Source organism: Aotus nancymaae, unplaced genomic scaffold, assembly GCF_030222135.1.
Source record: "Aotus nancymaae isolate 86718 unplaced genomic scaffold, 86718_ANA_hifiasm-v0.15.2.pri h1tg000012l, whole genome shotgun sequence".
NCBI classification, from domain to species: Eukaryota; Metazoa; Chordata; class Mammalia; order Primates; family Aotidae; genus Aotus; species Aotus nancymaae.
This window is the reverse complement of record NW_026988423.1, coordinates 12,312,486-12,330,636: the sequence shown is the minus strand read 5'-3', so window position 1 is coordinate 12,330,636 and position 18,151 is coordinate 12,312,486. Positions and strand designations below refer to the sequence as shown.

The 18,151-nt window shown below is 36.6% G+C and overlaps 1 protein-coding gene across 1 annotated transcript in view; it reads left to right on the top strand.

Moving 5' to 3' along the window:
• Positions 1–12,434, top strand: part of ALKBH8 (alkB homolog 8, tRNA methyltransferase) — a 69,855-nt gene extending 57,421 nt beyond the window's left edge. The window contains exons 11-12 of the mRNA XM_021670809.2: positions 3,823–3,972; positions 9,617–12,434. Coding sequence (XP_021526484.2) covers positions 3,823–3,972; positions 9,617–10,174 — 708 coding nt within the window. The 3' untranslated portion in view covers positions 10,175–12,434. The remainder of the gene's footprint in view (positions 1–3,822; positions 3,973–9,616) is intronic.
• Positions 12,435–18,151: the final 5,717 nt, after the last annotated feature.

Here is an 18,151-nt window from a genome sequence, read left to right as displayed (position 1 = left end):
TATTTTCTGTCCTGTTGACATGATGCAACATTATTATGGAGATTTTTCAAACACTTTTCTTGGTTTAAAAAATTTAAAAATGGAAAGGGGGAAGAGGAGAAAAAATAATGACATGACTATAGTATAAGGAAGACAGGCAAAAAAGTAAAAGGTGAAAGTAGTGAGCCAGGCATGAGTCAGATAGTTGGTCAGTGGGGAATCTACATCAGACCTGGTGCTTTATTGCTAAAATTGGCCTTGCTCTTTCTTGTTGGTGAAAATGAGTGTTGTGTACAAATAGCCGTAAGAGCCTGGCGAGGAGAGGGAAATCTTCTCTTGTTTTGTTTGGCTATTGTTCTCCATGTTCTGTCTTATCTGTGGTTCTCAGGTAATAACTTTCCTCATCTGAATAACTATTGAGTTCTATCCCTGAGGATTTTTTTTAATAGACAGGCTGGATTTCTTTCTGTTGACTTTTAGCAAGTTATAGGAGCTATCTGTCAGAATTGGGCATACTTGAAACTTCCAATTCTATGAACGGAATTTAAACGTAACAAAAAAGGAGACAAGCACCAAATATAATGTTCAGATTATTTGAGTGGTATTGTCGTCTTGATACTGTGATTGTTGGCTGATGGCATAGAATATGGATGAAAATAAATAATAAGTAATAATCCAGGCATGCATCTTACATGGGTAAAGGGAGCAATTAATTGGGAATCATGTCATTATTATGACTAATAGGCCCTTAGTACTTTTTATCTTAAAATGTTTTAAAGATAAATTGCTGTACTTTATCTCTAGCTTGGTATCTTTTATTTTACTTTAAAATTAAAGCAGCTCCAGGATAAAATATAGAAGCTGTTTAATACCGATTACAAATTAAGCAAACTGATTAAGTATGACTAGCATGGCAATGTGATTTAACTTAGTAAGAATTTTTTTTATTTCCATTCTTTTATTGTGCATTTAAAATATAAACTTTGTAATGTAATGTTGCATTTTAAAATCTTTTTCTTCGTCTAGGGAATTAATAACATAGCACTTTAAGGAACTTTTCATAAAAATACTATTTTTTGGTAAATTGAATGTCACTACTTACTATCAGAGACAATATTACATTCTTCACTGTATGTCAATTTTAAAAGCCTATCTGAAATCTGTATATGCTTGCTTGTCTAAGAAAAAGCCAAATTAAAAAAGATTTTTTAAACTTTTAGTTTAGGTTCAGGGGTACATGTGCTGGTTTGTTAAACAGTAAATTGCATGTCACAGCGATTCAGTGTACAAATTATTTCATCACCCAAGTTAGTAAGCATAGTACCTGATAGGTAGTTTTTTGACCCTTACCCCCCGCCTCCTTCTACTCTTAAATAGACCCGAGTGTCTGTTGTTCCCTTCATTGTGTCCATGTGTACTCAGTATTTAGCTCTTATGAGTGAGAACATGCAGTATTTGGTTTTCTGTACCTGCATCAGTTTGCTTAGGGCAGTGGCCTACAGCTCCATCCATGTTGCAGCAAACGACATGATGTCATTCTCTTTTATAGTTGTATAGTATTCCATGGTGTGTAACACAGTTGTTTACCCAGTCTACTGTTGATGGGCACCTAGGTTGATTACTATTGTGAATCGTGCTGCAGTGAACATACGTGTGCATACGTCTTTATGGTAGAACTATTTATATTCCCTTGGATATATACCCAATAATGGAATTGCTGGGTCGAATGGTAATTCTCTTTTAAGTTCGTTGAGCAATTGCCAAACTGCTTTCCATAGTGGTTGAACCCATTCCCACTGGTAGTATATAAGAATTCTCTTTTTTCTGCAACCTCACCGGCATGTTATTTTTCGACTTTTTAAAAGTAGCCATTCTGACTGGTCTGAAATGGTATCTCATTGTGGTTTTGATTTACAATTCTCTAATGATTAGTGATGTTGTGACCTTTTTCATATACTTGTTGGCCATGTGGATGTCTTTTGAAAAGTATCTGTTCATGTCTTTTGAAAACTATCTGTTCTTGTCTTTTGCCCACTTCCTAATGGAGCCGTTTGGTTTTTGTGTGTTAATTTGTTTAAGTTCCCTATAGATTCTGCATATAAGACCTTTGTCAGATGCATCCTTTGCACATATCTTCTCCCATTCTCTAGGTTGTCTGTTCATACTGTTGATAGTTTATTTTGCTGTACAGAAGCTCTTTAGTTTAATTAGGTCCTATTTGTCAATTTTTGTTTTTGTGGCTGTTTTCAGTGTCTTTGTCATGAAATCTTTGCCAGAGCCTATGTCTAGAATGGTATTTCCTAGGTTATCTTCCAGAGTTTTTGTAGTTTTAGGTTTTACATTTAATCTGTCTTGTGTTGATTTTTATATACGGTATAAGGAAGGTGTACAGTGTCAATCTTCTACACATGGCTAGCCAGTTATCCCAACATGTTTGATATGAGCATTCATATTATCAGAAGGGCCAAGGGAACCCTAGGATCAGTGCTTATTATATCAAAAAATTAAATGTGTAAATATACACTTTAGGTGGCTACTTCTATTTGACTAAATCTGCTTATATAATTATTTTCTCTATTATAGAGATTGCGTTAAGAAAAAATTATCCAGGGATAATGATTAATCAGTGATTTAACATTTTTTGTGGCCTGGTATGGTGGTTCATGCCTGTAATCCCAGCACTTTGGGAGGCCGAGACGGATGGATGACTTGAGCCCAGGAGTTTGAGGCTAGCCTAGGCAACATGATGAAACCCCATCTCTACAGAAAGTACAAAAAAAAAAAAAAATGCTGGGCATGGCGGTGTGCACCTATAGCCCCCGCTGCTTGGAAGACAGGCAAGAGGATTGCCTGGGCCTGGGAGGTGGAGGCTGTGGTGGGCTGTGAGACCCTGTCTCCAAAAAAAAAAAAATGTCTTAAGTGCCTTCCATTTATTCTTCAATTTACATGGGCATATTGCAAAATGTGTGTGTGTGTGTGTGTGTCTATATATTACATACATATTTGATATTCTTAGAGCTAAGCAGCAAAGCTGTATACAACAGCAACAAAGTAGAGAGAAAGAAGATGAGAAAACCCAGCTCCTAAACACTTCTCACAGAACCAGATGCATGCATGAGGTGTGCTAGGTCTCACCTGTTTGGGGAGAGAAAAGCATGTTGCTAGCTGCCCTCCATGCCATCAATCCTATAGGATTGTTCGGGTATATGAAAAGGTTTAATTAAATAACATTTTATAAATTTCGAATTCAGCACTTTATTCTTGATAAGTTTTGGCATTTAACAGAAAAAGAAAAAAAAATTTTTTTGTTTTGGGATTTTATTTTCTGATTGTAAAAGTAATCCATGTTGAAAAGTATAAAGAAGCAGAAAAAAAAATTGCCCATCCTTCTGCTATCTGGGTCATTACAATATAGTATATATGGTAATGAGAGATATCGTAGAACATCTTATTTGTAGCTCTCCCAAAAGACTATGTTTATGGGATACTTTCCAGTTTTAAATGTGTGATATTACAGAAACATCCAGATTCTGAATGGTCATGAATTTGCTGTAATTTTGGACCTCCCATTTCCACCACTGTCATTTTTATTCTCGTCATTTTGTTGCACTGATTGGAGTTCTGTTTGATATCTGTAAAGGTAATAAATGCTTCCCTTACAATTATATATTCTGATTTTGTACTAGCTGCAAGAACTGATAATATCATGGTCTCAGACCATTTCACAATGAATATGAGATCTTTATATTCATTATATATACTTTAAGGTATGGAATAAGCTCATAGTTTTTAATTTCATGTGATATTTAAACAAAATGTGATGAAATTCCTTCTCTGTTACAGATTGGTTGTGATCGTAGCCAAAACCTTGTGGACATTTGTAGAGAGAGGCAATTTCAGGCTTCTGTCTGTGATGCACTGGCAGTACCAGTCCGCAGTGGAGCTTGTGATGCCTGCATCTCCATTGCTGTTATTCATCATTTTGCAACAGCAGTAAGTATGGGCTTTCTTTCTCTTAAGAACTTGTAGCTAAAGCAGCAGGAAAAGTTCATGAATTTTGCTGATTTGGGACCCTGTTTTAGCTTTTCAGTTCCTTCTTTTCTCTTTTCTTGTCACGGTTTGCCCTCTTTGTAAGAGAGCACGCAGAATGACGATGGGCGCCTGTTTAAGTATCTTCTACTTAGAGGCCTGATGGGACTTTATGCTTTTATTGCTGCATGCTTTTGCCCCCTTTCTACCTCAAGTCTCATTCACTTCTGAATACCTTCCTTCAAACCCACAGAGTCACAGAATTTTAGCTGGAAGAGACTTTGAAATCATCAGCTCTAGGCCTCTTTGAGTATACTCTCTGCTCAGACTGTGAGTCCCTTCTCTATTTCTTTCTCAGCTTTCTTTCTCAACCCTTAGTTTTATCCCTGACTTGTTACTTCTTCTTTTCTTCCTGTAAATTTCTGTTTTTCTTCCTTTCCTATTCTTTTTTTCAAAACTCTGTCTTATTTAGCTAGTAGTAGTATGTTGACTCTTTTAGTATGTTCTTAGTTTTAAAATAAATGAATTTAATATTTAATATTTTCTTTTAAGAACAAAAGGCCACTTATTTTTCTTGGGTGTCAGCAGTTGATCCCCTGATCTAAGCAATAGCTGTATAGCTCACCTTATGGGTCACCAGCAATTTCAGTAGACCTTATGACTTTAACTGAGTTCAAAACAAATCAAAACAAATCAGAAAACTGTCTGTGTCATTAGTCTCTTCAATTGCTAGCTCTTTACTTTAATAATAACCAAGAGATTCTGCTGGGCTGCAGCAAACAATATTAGGCTCTTTACGGCACAAGTCACTAGGCTTCAGTACGCTTATAGGCATTATTGCAAACGGAGAAAGGCTTGAAAGGAGCAGCTATACCAGTAAATTTTAAAATCCCCATGATTTGGAAGAAATGTTTGGCAGACATTGGTTGCTTCAGCTACAACTCAGTGGCTATAACTTATTACTGTAACTTATTTTCAAGTTATAAAAGGCAATAATGTACACAAATATATCTATATCCATTCTTTGCAATTGCAAATATATGTTGGATACTCTACCCTGTATGACGTTCTGTGTAGTCATCTTAGAAATCTGTTATGTCCTACTTTTTCTGTGTATCTACTGTCATTTATTTAAAAAATAATTCATTGACCACATGCAAAAGAATGAAGTTGGATCTTTACATTATACTATATACATAAAAATACTCAAAATGAATTAAAGACTTATACAGAAAAGCTAAAAGTATAAGATTCTAAGAAGAAAACAGGAGAAAGCCTTCATAACATTGTATTTGGCAATGATTTCTTGGGTATGATACTAAAAGCACAGGCAACAAAGCAAAAAATAGATAAATCAGACTTCATCAAAATTAAAAACTTGTACATCAAACAGCACTATCTGCAGAGTGAAAAGGCAGCCCACAAAATGGGAGAAAATATTTGCAAATTGTGTATCTGATAAGGTGTTAATATCTACAATATATAAAGAACAACAAAAATACAACAATAACAAAACAATTAAGAACAAAGGACTTAAATAGACAGTTTTCCAAAGAAGATATACAAATGGCCTTGAGCACATGAAAAGATACTCAGCGTCACTAATTGTTAGGGAAATGCAAACCAAAACCATAGTGAGATACCACTTCACACACATTAGGATGGTTATTATCAGAAATATAGAAAATAACGTGTCAGTGAGGATGTGGAGAAATTGGAACTCTTGTGCATTGCTGATGGGAATGTAAACTGGATCAGCCACTGTGGAAAACAGTACAGTGGTTCCTCAAAAAATTAAGCATAGAATCACCATATGATTCAATAATTCCACTTCTAGATATATACCCACAAGAATTAAAAGCAGGGACTTGAACAGGTATTTAATACACCCATGTTCAAAGCCGCGTTATTCATAACAGCCAAAAGGTGGAAATAACTCAAATGTTCACTGATGGATGAATAGAAAAGAAAATATGGTATGCACCTATATAGGAATATTATTCAGCCTTAGGAAGGAAATTCTGACGCATACTACAACATGGATGAAACCCGAGGACACTATGCTAAGTGAAATAAGCCAGACACAAAAGGACAAATATTATATCATTCTACTTATGTGAACTAGCTAGAATAGTTAAATTCATAGAGACAGAAAGTGGAACAGTTGTTACCAGAGGCTGTGGGAGAGGGACATGGGCGTTGTCATGATTTAATTAATACAGAGTTTCAGTTTGGGATGATGAAAAAAATTCTGGAGGTGGATAATAGTGTTGGTTGCACAACAGTATGAGCATACTTAATGTCACTGAGTTGTACACTTAAAAATGCTTAGCAGATTTTGTTACATATATTTTACCACAATAAAAATAAGTCATTGAGGCCGGGTATGGTGGCTCACACCTGTAATCCCAACACTTTGGAAGGCCAGAGCAAGTAGATCACTTGAGGTCAGGATTTTGAGGCCAGCCTGGCCAACAGAGCAAAGTCCCATCTCTACTAAAAATACAAAAGTTATCTGGGCGTGGTGGCGCATGCCTGTAATCCCAGCTACTTAGGAGACTGAGACATAAGAATCACTTGAACCCAGGAGGCAGAAGTTGCAGTGAGCTGAGATCATGCCACTGCACTCCAGTCTGGGTGACAGAGACTCCGTCTCAAAAAAAAAAAAAAAAAAAAAAGTCACTGAAAATCAGTTACACAGTACTATTAAGCAAATAGCTGGGCACAAGATGGAGAAGACTCAGTCCTGCTTCATAGAGCTCATAGTTTAGTGGAGGATGCAGCATTTATTTATTTATGTATTATTTGTTGGATTTGTGTGGTGTTGGTTGAATGCCATAGTCATGATTTGGACTTAGTCATTGAAAGGTTTAACACATGGGAATATCTTGATGAGATAGATGCCTGATAGAGATCATTTTTATGACACTGTGAAACATGATTTAGGGTAGAAGATAAGATTTTATATGGAAAATCTCAGCCAAGTATCTGGAGACAATGAGGTAAGGGAATTAAAGTGAAAGAGTCTACTGACCTGTGCTACATCCCTTCACTACTACCATGTTCTTTTCAACTGATATATCTATTTTAATCCAGTTGACATTCTGGTGCCAGTCTCTTCTTCCCTGACACTACCGCTTCTACTATTTGACATTCTTTTTGCTTTTGTGACCTTGAACAAACATTTTTAGTAATTTCTGAATACTTAGGTCCTTCAGCTGTAAAATAATGATGACAATAGCCTATCTCACAGGCCTGTCAGGATAAATGAGACAATACATAAAATACTTATTAGAGTATCTTACACATAAGATATTTCCTGTGTCAGGAAATGTTATTATTTTAATAATCTTTTTTTCAACCATTTTTATAAAATGGTCTCATCTTATTTTTTAGTTTACTTTCCCGATATTTCCTAGCTCCTTAAACCCATTTTGGAGAAATCCTGAAAAGTTTCCTCCTGATTAATTCACTTCTCTATATATCAGTTATACTGAAGATGCTTCCTCCTATTTTAACATATCACCTGAGATTATTTCCTGGGCTTTTTAGCCATCTTGAATGGGTTACTTGGGTGTACAATACAGTGTATGTTACTTTGATAATTAAAGAAGGCATTATCTGAGGCAAAGAGAGCTATGGAACTGGAAATACTAATTTGTCAAATATTGTATATATCTTAGTTCTCTTTGATTGCCAGTCTTATCTCCATAATGTAGTTTATTGTTAAATTTTTCCTCTTTTGTTAGCTTGCTGATTAGATATTCTTATATTGTTTTTTAACTGGTAACCCTAGACATTACAACATGTAACTCTGACATTATAGTCTACCTTAAATTGGCATGTTTACCCCTTCCTGACAATGTAAGACTTCATTAATAACATTTAAGCCCTTCTGCCTTTTATTGTATTATTATTATTTTATTGTTTTGAGCTCTTAACCTTCATTTATGTTTCTTCACATTATTTACCCTTTCTGGTATTCTTCCTTTTTCCTGCATCTTCAGAGTTTCAGAAGAAGTAGGCTTCTTTTGCTTGAAGAGTTCTCTGTCCTATTTTCTTTAGTGTAAGTATACTGGTGACACATTCTCTCAGCTTGTGTGTATCTGAGATCTCTCTATGTTGCCTTCATCTTACAAATGATGTTTTTAGTAGGTATTGAATTCTTGATTGACAGTTTTCTGTATTTTCCCCTCTTTTTCATCTCTGTGATTCAATCTGGGTAATTTATACTGACCTGAACTATAGTTTAATACTTATCTTTATAAATGTATCTAATTTGCTAAAAATTTAAATTCATCTTGTTTTCTAGAATTTCTGACTTCTTAATATTTATCATTATTGAAATCCTTGATCTTTTCCTCTGGTTTTTTGAACTAATAGTTATTAAAAAGTCTTTGGGGATTTATTTCTATGGTCTGTTTTTTTTTCTCTGTTTTTTAGTCCTTTGGTCATCATTATTTTTAGCATTCTTCATAACTTTTCACTGTATGCTGGGCATTTTATGTTAAAGATTTGGGTACTTTTTCTCTGAAGAAGGTTAGATTTTTCTAAGTGCAAGCAGATAAAGCATAAGCAGATCACTTGCATTCTGCAGAGAACTGATTTTATGCTTTATTGGAGATGATTTATATCTGTTTTACTTTTGTTCCTACTTCTGTGATGTAGCCCTTCCAGGTCTCAAGTGACAGCCTGGAATGTACTCCAAGGCTATTACACCTTAGCAGATCTTAAAGTCCAATGTCTGTCTCTCTAACATTGGCTGCTAAAATTTCTGTTTAGCATTTTAGCTTCCCAACTTCTACTCTGCTGAGTTTCTTGGAATTTTACCCTATGTACATGCAGGTTAGAAACTGGCAAATGCTTCAAAGGGTGTTTGCATAGAGATTTTTGGAATAATTTTCCTGCATCTCCTTTATCCATAACTGTGTCCTCCAGCTGCTTTGACCTCCTTATACTCTGAGCCCTATCTTTTCAGGCCACTAAGACTTCTGCATTCCCCTCATATTCTATTCGCCCACATTATGGCTTAGCAGATAATCTCAGGAAAAAGTTAGAGTCGATCTAGAGCTCACCTTGGTTTACTTTCCTTCTCTCAGGGATTATGGCCCTTCAAGGCCTGCTTGCAGGATCCCTCTCTGGTACTTTAAGCAGCTGTTTTATGTGTTTCATCCAACCTTTCTGGTTGTTTTCAGTGGGAGAATTAAACCAACAACTTCATTGAGGCTATAAGTAGAAGTCTCCATAGTATAGTTTGCAGAATTCCTTTTAAAAGCATTATATAGATGAGGAATATCAAAGTGCTTCATATTACCACTTATAGCCCTATAAGTTGTTTCATGTATTCCAGCCAGACTGTTAAGGAAAAAGTGACAGGAAAGATTAACAGAAATAAAAATTTGCTCTTCTCTAATTTCTCTTTCCTAATCACTTTTTTTCTTAATCACAGAACAGAATGCCCTTTCCTCTTTTTTCTTTTTTGTTTCATATAAGATATTTTGTTAGATTTTCTTACTGTTCATCCTAATTGAAAACAATCCTATGTTCACTTATATTTTCTGATTTCCTATCTTCCAGGTTCTTAATGTGTTTTGGTTTATTTCATTAGGAACGTAGAGTGGCAGCTCTCCAAGAACTTGTCCGACTCCTGAGACCAGGTGGGAAGGCACTCATTTATGTCTGGGCAATGGAACAAGAATATAATAAGCAGAAGTCCAAGTATCTTAGAGGAAACAGAACTAGCCAAGAAAAGAAAGAGGAGATGAACAGTGATACCTCAGTGCAGAGGCTGCTTGTGGAGCAAATGTCTGATTTGGGCAGTCGAGACTCAGCGTCTTCTGTTCCCTCCATTAATGACTCTCAGGAGGGAAGATGTAATTCAAGGCAAGTTTCTAATTCCAAGCTGCCTATTCATGTTAACAGGACTTCTTTTTATTCTCAAGATGTACTTGTTCCATGGCACCTTAAGGGAAACCCTGATAAAGGCAAACCTGTTGAGCTATTTGGTCCCATAGGATCCCATGACCCAAGTCCCGTGTTTCATCGTTACTACCATGTGTTCCGTGAGGGGGAATTGGAAGCTGCCTGCCGGACTGTGAGTGATGTCAGCATTCTGCAAAGCTACTACGATCAGGGAAACTGGTGTGTGATTCTTCAAAAGGCCTGATTACTTACCTGAGCACATCATATATAAAGAATAAATGCTCATTTAAAATAAAAAAAAGAGAGTAAGAGGCTGAATTACCCCGTAAAGAGAAAATTTGTGGGAAAGTACCAAAGGAACGCTGAGAAAAGTTTGGAAATAGGGATTCATTAGGAGACATTCAAATGGCTGTTGTTGGCTGACATCACAGATGTGATATAGGCTCCTCCTACTTCCCTACTAGAGACGACTTCTAAAAGTGATTGAAGTAGTTTGTGCAGTGTTTGTAATTCTTGGGTAAGAGTTCAGCATTTTGAAGATAACATTTTTTAGTAAAGTGCTACTAAATGTTCTAAATTATATAAGATTTTAGGGAAGTAATTATATCATATGTTAATACAGAAAATATTCTTGGTCAGTGGAAAATTAAAGTTTTTTTGTTTGTCTGGTTTTTTTTTTTTTTTTTTGAGACAGAGTCTTGCTCTGCCACCAGGTGCCAGGCTAGAGTGCAGTGGCATGATCTCGTCTCACTGCAACCTCCACCTCCCGGGTTCAAGCAATTCTCCTGCCTCAGCCTCTCAAGTAGCTGGGACTACAGGCGCGCGCCACCATGCCCAGCTGATTTTTGTATTTTTTAGTAGAGACAGGGTTTCACTATGTTGGCCAGGATGGTCTCCATCTCTTGACCTCGTCATCTGCCTGCCTTGGCCTCCCAAAGTGCTGGGATTACAGGCGTGAGCTACTGTGCCCGGCCTGAAGTTTTACCTATCATTTTTAGCTCTGTAAAATCATAGACAATAACCATTGTGTTGTCATATCTGACTAGCCCAGGCCTGGACATATAGCGGGTGTCCAATAACATTTAGTCAATCAGATAATACCCAGAAGTTAGTAGGAGATTCATTCAAAAACTAATTTTTGAACCCGACCGCATACCAGTTACTATTTTAAGTCCTGGAAATGGAGCAGTGAATTAGAAACAGCAAAGCTCTTGCCCTCATGGTGCTTACATTCTAGAAGAGGAGACAGACAGCAGGCAAATAAATAAATAGATACTATGTGTCAGATATGAGAAGAGTATTCACCTTGGAGCAAAAGATTACTTTAAATGGCTGAAGTAACTACTAATCCTGACTAATTTATTATTATCAAGAATTAATTGGTATTCTGAGTTCATTGATCAGGGTGCTAAAAACAACCCAAATATGCTCCTTTAACTCCTTTGTTTAAATGACAAAGTTAGAATGTGATCACTCAGACCTAACTGTGCCCTTAGAGCCAAAGCTGTGGTGTCATTATTGGTTATTTCTAGCTTATTCATAGTTTGTCCCAATTTAGGGTCAATCAGGGGTTATTTTAAAAATTATACAATATTGCATAATAGTAACCTAGTTAACTTACCACTTAGGTCAGATTTCCAGGAGGAACAAAGGCAGAAAGTTAACTGTAGGTCAAATTATCAAATAGAATGGAAAGGCTTTTTTTAAAAGAAAAAATTTCTCAAACACTTCACTCCCAGTATTCATTACTTTTGTAGTAGTAATGCTTAAGACTGTTTAAAGAAAAATTGCTTTCTGTGGATTATAGCTGCCTCTGTAATTAATATATATTGTTATTAATGCTAGTGATAATCTTGAAGCATCAAGTTTTCAGAAACCTGTAGTAATCAATTACAGGTTTTAGATGAGAGGATGATTATTTTTGTCATGGAATTTCAGTACAACGTCCAGAGGTACTGGTCCCTCTGGATGAATTTATAAGGCTCGTGATATAGGAAAAAGAATATAGGGCTAAAAATAGTTTTATTTCTGATATAAATTCTGGTACTTTGCATCAAAGTTTGAAGTCAAGTTACGCTAATAAATTTTAAGATCCCAATGAAATAGATGATTTTTCTTTGAAGACGAAAAATACCAAAATTGACTCAAGCAGAGAGAGAAAATGGAATATGCTGAAAAACAGCGTAGGAATTCAGAACGTGGCTCTAGAATCAGATTTCCTGAAAGCTGAATTCTAGATCTGCAGTTTATTAGCTGTGGGATTCTGGGCAAATTTCTTAACTTTTCTATGCTTCAGTTTTCTTAGTTGTAAAATTGTAAGAGTTGTTATGAAAATTCACTGAAATGATCCTTGTGTAGATCATAGAATAGCGTAAGAACATAGTATGCATTTGGGAAACGTTCATCATTATTATTGCCAAAGAAGGCTTAAAGGGTTTTAAGTATTGAGTGATACCAAATCTAATTTGTTAATTGTGTAATAAAAATCTTATGTTCTTACTGACTTTTTTTGGTTTGCTTATTCTTAACAGTTGAGACAGATGTTTTAAAATTTGCCACTATGATGATGGATTTCTCTATTTTTCTCTGTAGGGTTGTCAACAGCAATAGTACAAATCTGGAAAAAGTCCAAATGTTCATCAACAGGAGAGTGAGTCTATTACAGTCAGTTCATACAGTATGTTACTACACAAGCAATTAAAGTGAATATACTTTTGAGCTGTAATATAAATGAATTTCAGAAACAATGCTGAGTAAAAGAAGCCATATACAAAATAATTCCATAAGATTTCTGCAGACTTTAGGAGTCCTCAAGACCACCCTTGTAACACCAACTACAAAGTTCAGGGTCCCCAAAAGAACACCTACACTTCTGATGCCAACTACAAGGTTAGGGTTCTTAAGACCATCATCAGGTTTGATAATGTGCTAGAAGGCTCACAGAACTCAGCAAAACTGTTATACTCAGGGTTATAGTTTATTACAGTGAAAGGATACAAATGAAAATCAGCTAAGGGAAAGGTGTAGGGGCAGAGTCCAGAGAGTTCCATGCATGGAGCTTTCAGTTGTCCTCTCCCAGTGGCATTGTGGACAGAACTGACTTCTCCCAGCAATGTTGTATGACAGTACGGTGCAGTGTTGCCAACCAGGGAAGCTCACCCAAGCTTTTGTGTTCAGAGTTTTTATTGAGACTCAATCACACAGACATGGTTGACCACACATGTGGCTGACTTTTAGTCTTCAGTCCCTCTGCAGTTGGTCAAGCTGATACTGCTTGGCCCAAAGTCCCCAGGTAAACAGACATGCTTATCAGGCAGCATATTCCAAGGGCTAGAGATCAGCTCCCAGGAACCCAGGGCAAAAGCCCAACCTCTCTTTGCATAAGGTTAACTCTACTACACAATTTCCCTTAGGTAAAAGTTCAAAAACCAGTAATATCAAAGCACATTTTTACGAGGCTGAGTAATATTTTTGGTTAGAGGGAAAGAGTGGCCTACTTGTATGTTCACAATGTTTTCTTTTTTCCCCGGGTGGTATTTAAAATGGGTGTTTGCTTTGTGATAAACCAGTGATATGATTTTTATACTTTTTGTATCTATATTAGAAGCTTCAAAACTTAAAACAAGTTGTGACAAAGTTCTAAATTAGCACAGCTGAAATCTTTAAAAATATGTTTATATCAGCTTTTATAAGGTATAATTTGCCCATAACATTAACCAATTTTAACTGTACAATTTGATGAGTTTTGACAAATATAGTTATGTAATCATCACCACAGCCAAGATGGAGAACATTTCCATCACCCCCAAGAGTTTCCTCCTGCCCCTTTCAATCAGTCCCCTCCTTCTATGGCAAACACTGGTCTGTCCTTCTATTGCTATACTTTTGCCTCTTCTAGAATGGAAGAATATACTTAGTAGACAGTTGTGTCTGGCTTTTTTCACATTGGGCAGTGCTTTTGAGATTCATGCGTGTTCTTACATATAGTTTATTCCTTTTTATTGCTGAATAGTATTCTATTATATAGATACATCACAACTTATCCATTTACTATTCTTGATTGCTTCCAGTTTAGAACTAATAGTTTTTTTAATCTACTATGAACATTTGAGAACACGCTTTTGTATGGACATAGGTTTTCATTTCTCTTGGGTAAACCTCAGAGTTGACTCCCCTGGATAATATGGTAAGTATATGTTTAACTTTATAAGACACGGCCAAACTATATTCCAAAGTGGCTCTACCAGTTTGCGTTCTCATCAGCAGTGTTTGAGAGTTCAATTACCCTACATCCTTGTCAGCACTTGATGTCATCAGTCTTTAATTTTAGTCATTCTAGTAAGTGTGTAATGGTCTTTTTTTGCTTTAAGTTTGCATTTCCATAATGACCAGTGATTTGGGGCGTTTTTACATATGCTTATTTTGCCTTTTGTATGTCTTGTTTGGTGAAATGTCTGGTCAAATCTCTTATTTTGTAAAAATTGAGTTGTCTCGTTTTTAATGGGTTATGTAAGTTATGAGTATTCTGGATACAAGTACTTTATTATAGGTACATTTCGTAAGTATTCTCTCCCAGTCTGTGGCTTGCCTTTTTATTTTCCTAGCAATACCTTTTGAAGAGCCAACATTTCAAATTTTGATAAAGTCCAGTTTATCAGTGTTTTAAATTTTATAGATCAAGCTTTTAGTGTCTTATTTAAAAAATCTTCACCTAACCCAAATTGCTAACATTTTCTTTTGTATTCTAATCTCTGAGTTTTATAGTTTTAGCCCTTACATTCAGGTCTACCATCTATTTGAAATTAATTTTTGTTTGTGATGTGTGGTGGAAATTAGCTCATTTTTTTTTTCTATATGTGGCTATCTAGTTGTTTCAGCATCATTTAGAAAATATTATTTTTTTCTTGAGTGAATTGCTTTGACACCTTGGTGGAAAATCCGTTAACCATGTATATGTGAGCATCTTTCTGGACTCTATTTTATTTTTTTGATCTATGTGTCTATTAATATTTTTATACCAGTACCACACTGCTTTGGTTACTATAGCTTAAAATTAAGTCTTGGCACTCGATAGTATAAGGCTTCTAGCTTTGTTCTTTTATGCACTTAATAACAGAGTTTCAAAATATATGAAGCAAAAACTGGTGTAACTACAAGAAAAATAGACAAATTCATAAATGACAAATCCATAGTAGAGATGATGAACACCTACTTTCCTTCTAGAAAATTTAATACAGAAGTACATAGAAAGTAAGGATATGGCAGACTTGAACAACATAATCAACCAACTTTGCTGGCACTTACAGGTTGTTCAGCCAACAACAGCTGCGTACACATTATTCTCAATTACATAAGGAACATATACTGAGGAAAACCATATTCTGGGTCACAAAACATGTGGAGACAAAAGTGACTTCATCTCGGGTGCTAATCCACCATGTTGACTTCCGAATAGCTGCAGTACTGTACTTTTACTGTCCCTAGTATAAAAGAACATATACAAATTATAGGCTATGAGTATTCTTGCCTGTTCTAGAGGGTTGCTTTTATTGTCTTGCTGGAGAACATAAACACTTGTCTCATGGCTGGCCCAAGACCATGCCTCTGTTTGTAAATTCCCCCAATATAAACATCCTTTCTTGAAAAACTAAATTTGCTTGCCTCCTTCTTTGGTTTCTTGGCTTCTTCCGCATGGGGGGCCACTTGGCATATACAGCCCTTTCACAGAACAAACAAGACTCAGTACATTTAAAAGATTCAAGCCATTCAAAATTTGCCCTCTGACCACAATAGAATTAGAAAATGTTCTGTGATCTGAGACATAAGAAAAAAGAGAGGAAAAAAAGGGGAATTAAGTTAAAAATTAATACAAAAAGATCTCTGGAAAAAGCCTCAAATATTTCGAATCTGTATAACCTGTGGATTAAGGAATAACTGAAAAGAGAAGTTAGAAAGTATTTTGAACACAATTAAAATGAAAGCACAACATACCACCATTTTCAGGATGCCCTTTGGGCAAAACAGAGAAACTGCAGCAGGCCTGAGGCTGGTGTCCTCAGAAAGGCCTGGCCTCTAGCTGGCATCTGAGAACTTGGATTTTGGGAGCGTTCCCACCAACCTAACTCATCAGGGTGGTTGACTATACCTACACTGCTTGTGCAAACAATATGGTTTATGGTGGACACCTCCTTTCCTCCTGGAAATCTGAAATTTGGGTTCCAGGGTGCTGATGTGGCCAGTTCCCAGTAAAAACTGTGGGTGCTGAGTCTGTTAACTAGTTTCCCTGATGGGCAACATTTTACACTTTTAACTTCCTGCTGGAGGTATGATGTGTGTCATGTGTGACTCCGCTGGGAGAGGACTCTTGGAAGTTTGCACCTCATTTCCTCCAGACTTTGCCTTGTTGTTGTTGTTGTTGTTGTTTGAGCAGAGTCTCGCTCTTGTCACCCAGGCTGGAGTGTGCGGTGGCGCGATCTCCACTCACTGCAACCTCCGACTCCTGGGTTCAAGCGATTCTCCTACCTCAACCTCGTGAGTAGCTGGGATTACAGGCACCCGCCACCATGCCTGGCTAATTTTTATATGTTCAGTAGTGATGGGGTTTCACCATGTTGGCCAAGCTAGTCTTGAACTCCTGACGTCAGGTGATCTGTCCACCTCAGCCTCCCAAAGTGCTGGGATTACAGGTGTGAGCCATGGCACCCGGCCTCAGACTTTGTCTTCTGTCCCTTTTCACTTTGCTGTCCTTTGGCTGTAATAAACAGTAGCCATGAGTGTGAATATGTGCTAAGTCCTGTGGCTCCTCCTAGTGAATCACTGAACCTAGAGATAGTCTCGGGAACTCACAACACACTAAAATTGTACATGGGAGAAATTTTTAACAGTAAATTCCCTGTATTAGGAAAGAAAGTTCTTAAATCTAAGGGCCTCAACTTCTTTTTAAATAAACTAGAAAAAGAAAAGGAAATGAAATGCATAGTAAGCAGAAGAAAGGAAACAAATCTCAGAGCAGGAATCAATGAAACAGAAACAGACAAACAATAGCGAAAACCATTGAAACTAAAAGCATACTCTTGGAGAAGACTGATAAAATCAGTAAACTTCTAGCCACACTGAGCTGACCAGAGAAGGAATTTTATAGTTTGTATAACTGATTAATTCAATCAAGAAAGCATAATTTACATTCATGTGTATCTACTTTTCAAAACTATTATTTAGTTGAAAAGGTTTTCCAACTAACAAATTTTTTTGGAAAAATATTTGCAGTAGGATTACTTTATATGACAACTCATTTTAAGTACACAAGTTTTCCATAATACATCTATTGAGGAAAATATAACACTATTTATGTATTAAAGAAATAAGCGCCAGGAGAAGTGGCTTGCATCTGTAATCCCAACACTTTGGGAGGCTGAGGGGGGAGGATTACTTGAGGCCAGGAGTTCAAGACCAGCCTGGGCAACATAGTGATACTCCATGTCTACAAAAAAATTAAAAGTTAGCTGGGTGTGGTGGTGCACGCCCGTACTCTCAGCTACTTGGGAGGCTGAGGCCCGAGGGTCACTTGAGCCCTGGAGTTCAAGGCTGCAGTGACCTATGTTTATACCACTGCACTGCACTCCAGCCTGGGTGACAGAGTGGGACCCTGTTTGTAAAAAAAAAAAAAAAGAAAAGAAATACGATCTAACAATGAGTTTGAATATTGTGTTTGAGAATTTGAGATTACAGGTAAAACAAGTCAGTCATGTTGACCGAGCATAAGCATAAAAATTCTTAAAATGTGTTGTTTCGCTAATTTGAGTACTTCTGTATTCTCTGACGTTTTAAAAAGAAAAGAGGAGCCCTTTCCTGGCATCATTCCCTTTATTGCTTTTCTGCTTTGAAATAGCAACCCTGGCTGTCAGTCAAGAATTCACTAAGCAGTAAGTCCATTGTTCTTTCCAGGGTATTAGAGCAACTGGCCCAACATTTTCCACTCACAGAAGTGGGGAAGAGAACATATTACTTCTCTCCACCCATTTCTATCTGCTTCTCGCTGCCTAGCTCCACCTGTATCATTTTTCTTTCGTCAGAGCTGAAGAGGAATCTCCAATGTAAAATCATGCTGCCTTTCTAGAGTCTTCTTTAGTAGAAATATTTTGATTTTGCTGTAAAAGAACTGTCATAAAGGAAGATATGACCTCCGATTAGCTTTTGTCAGTTATGACTCTATAGTTTTCTG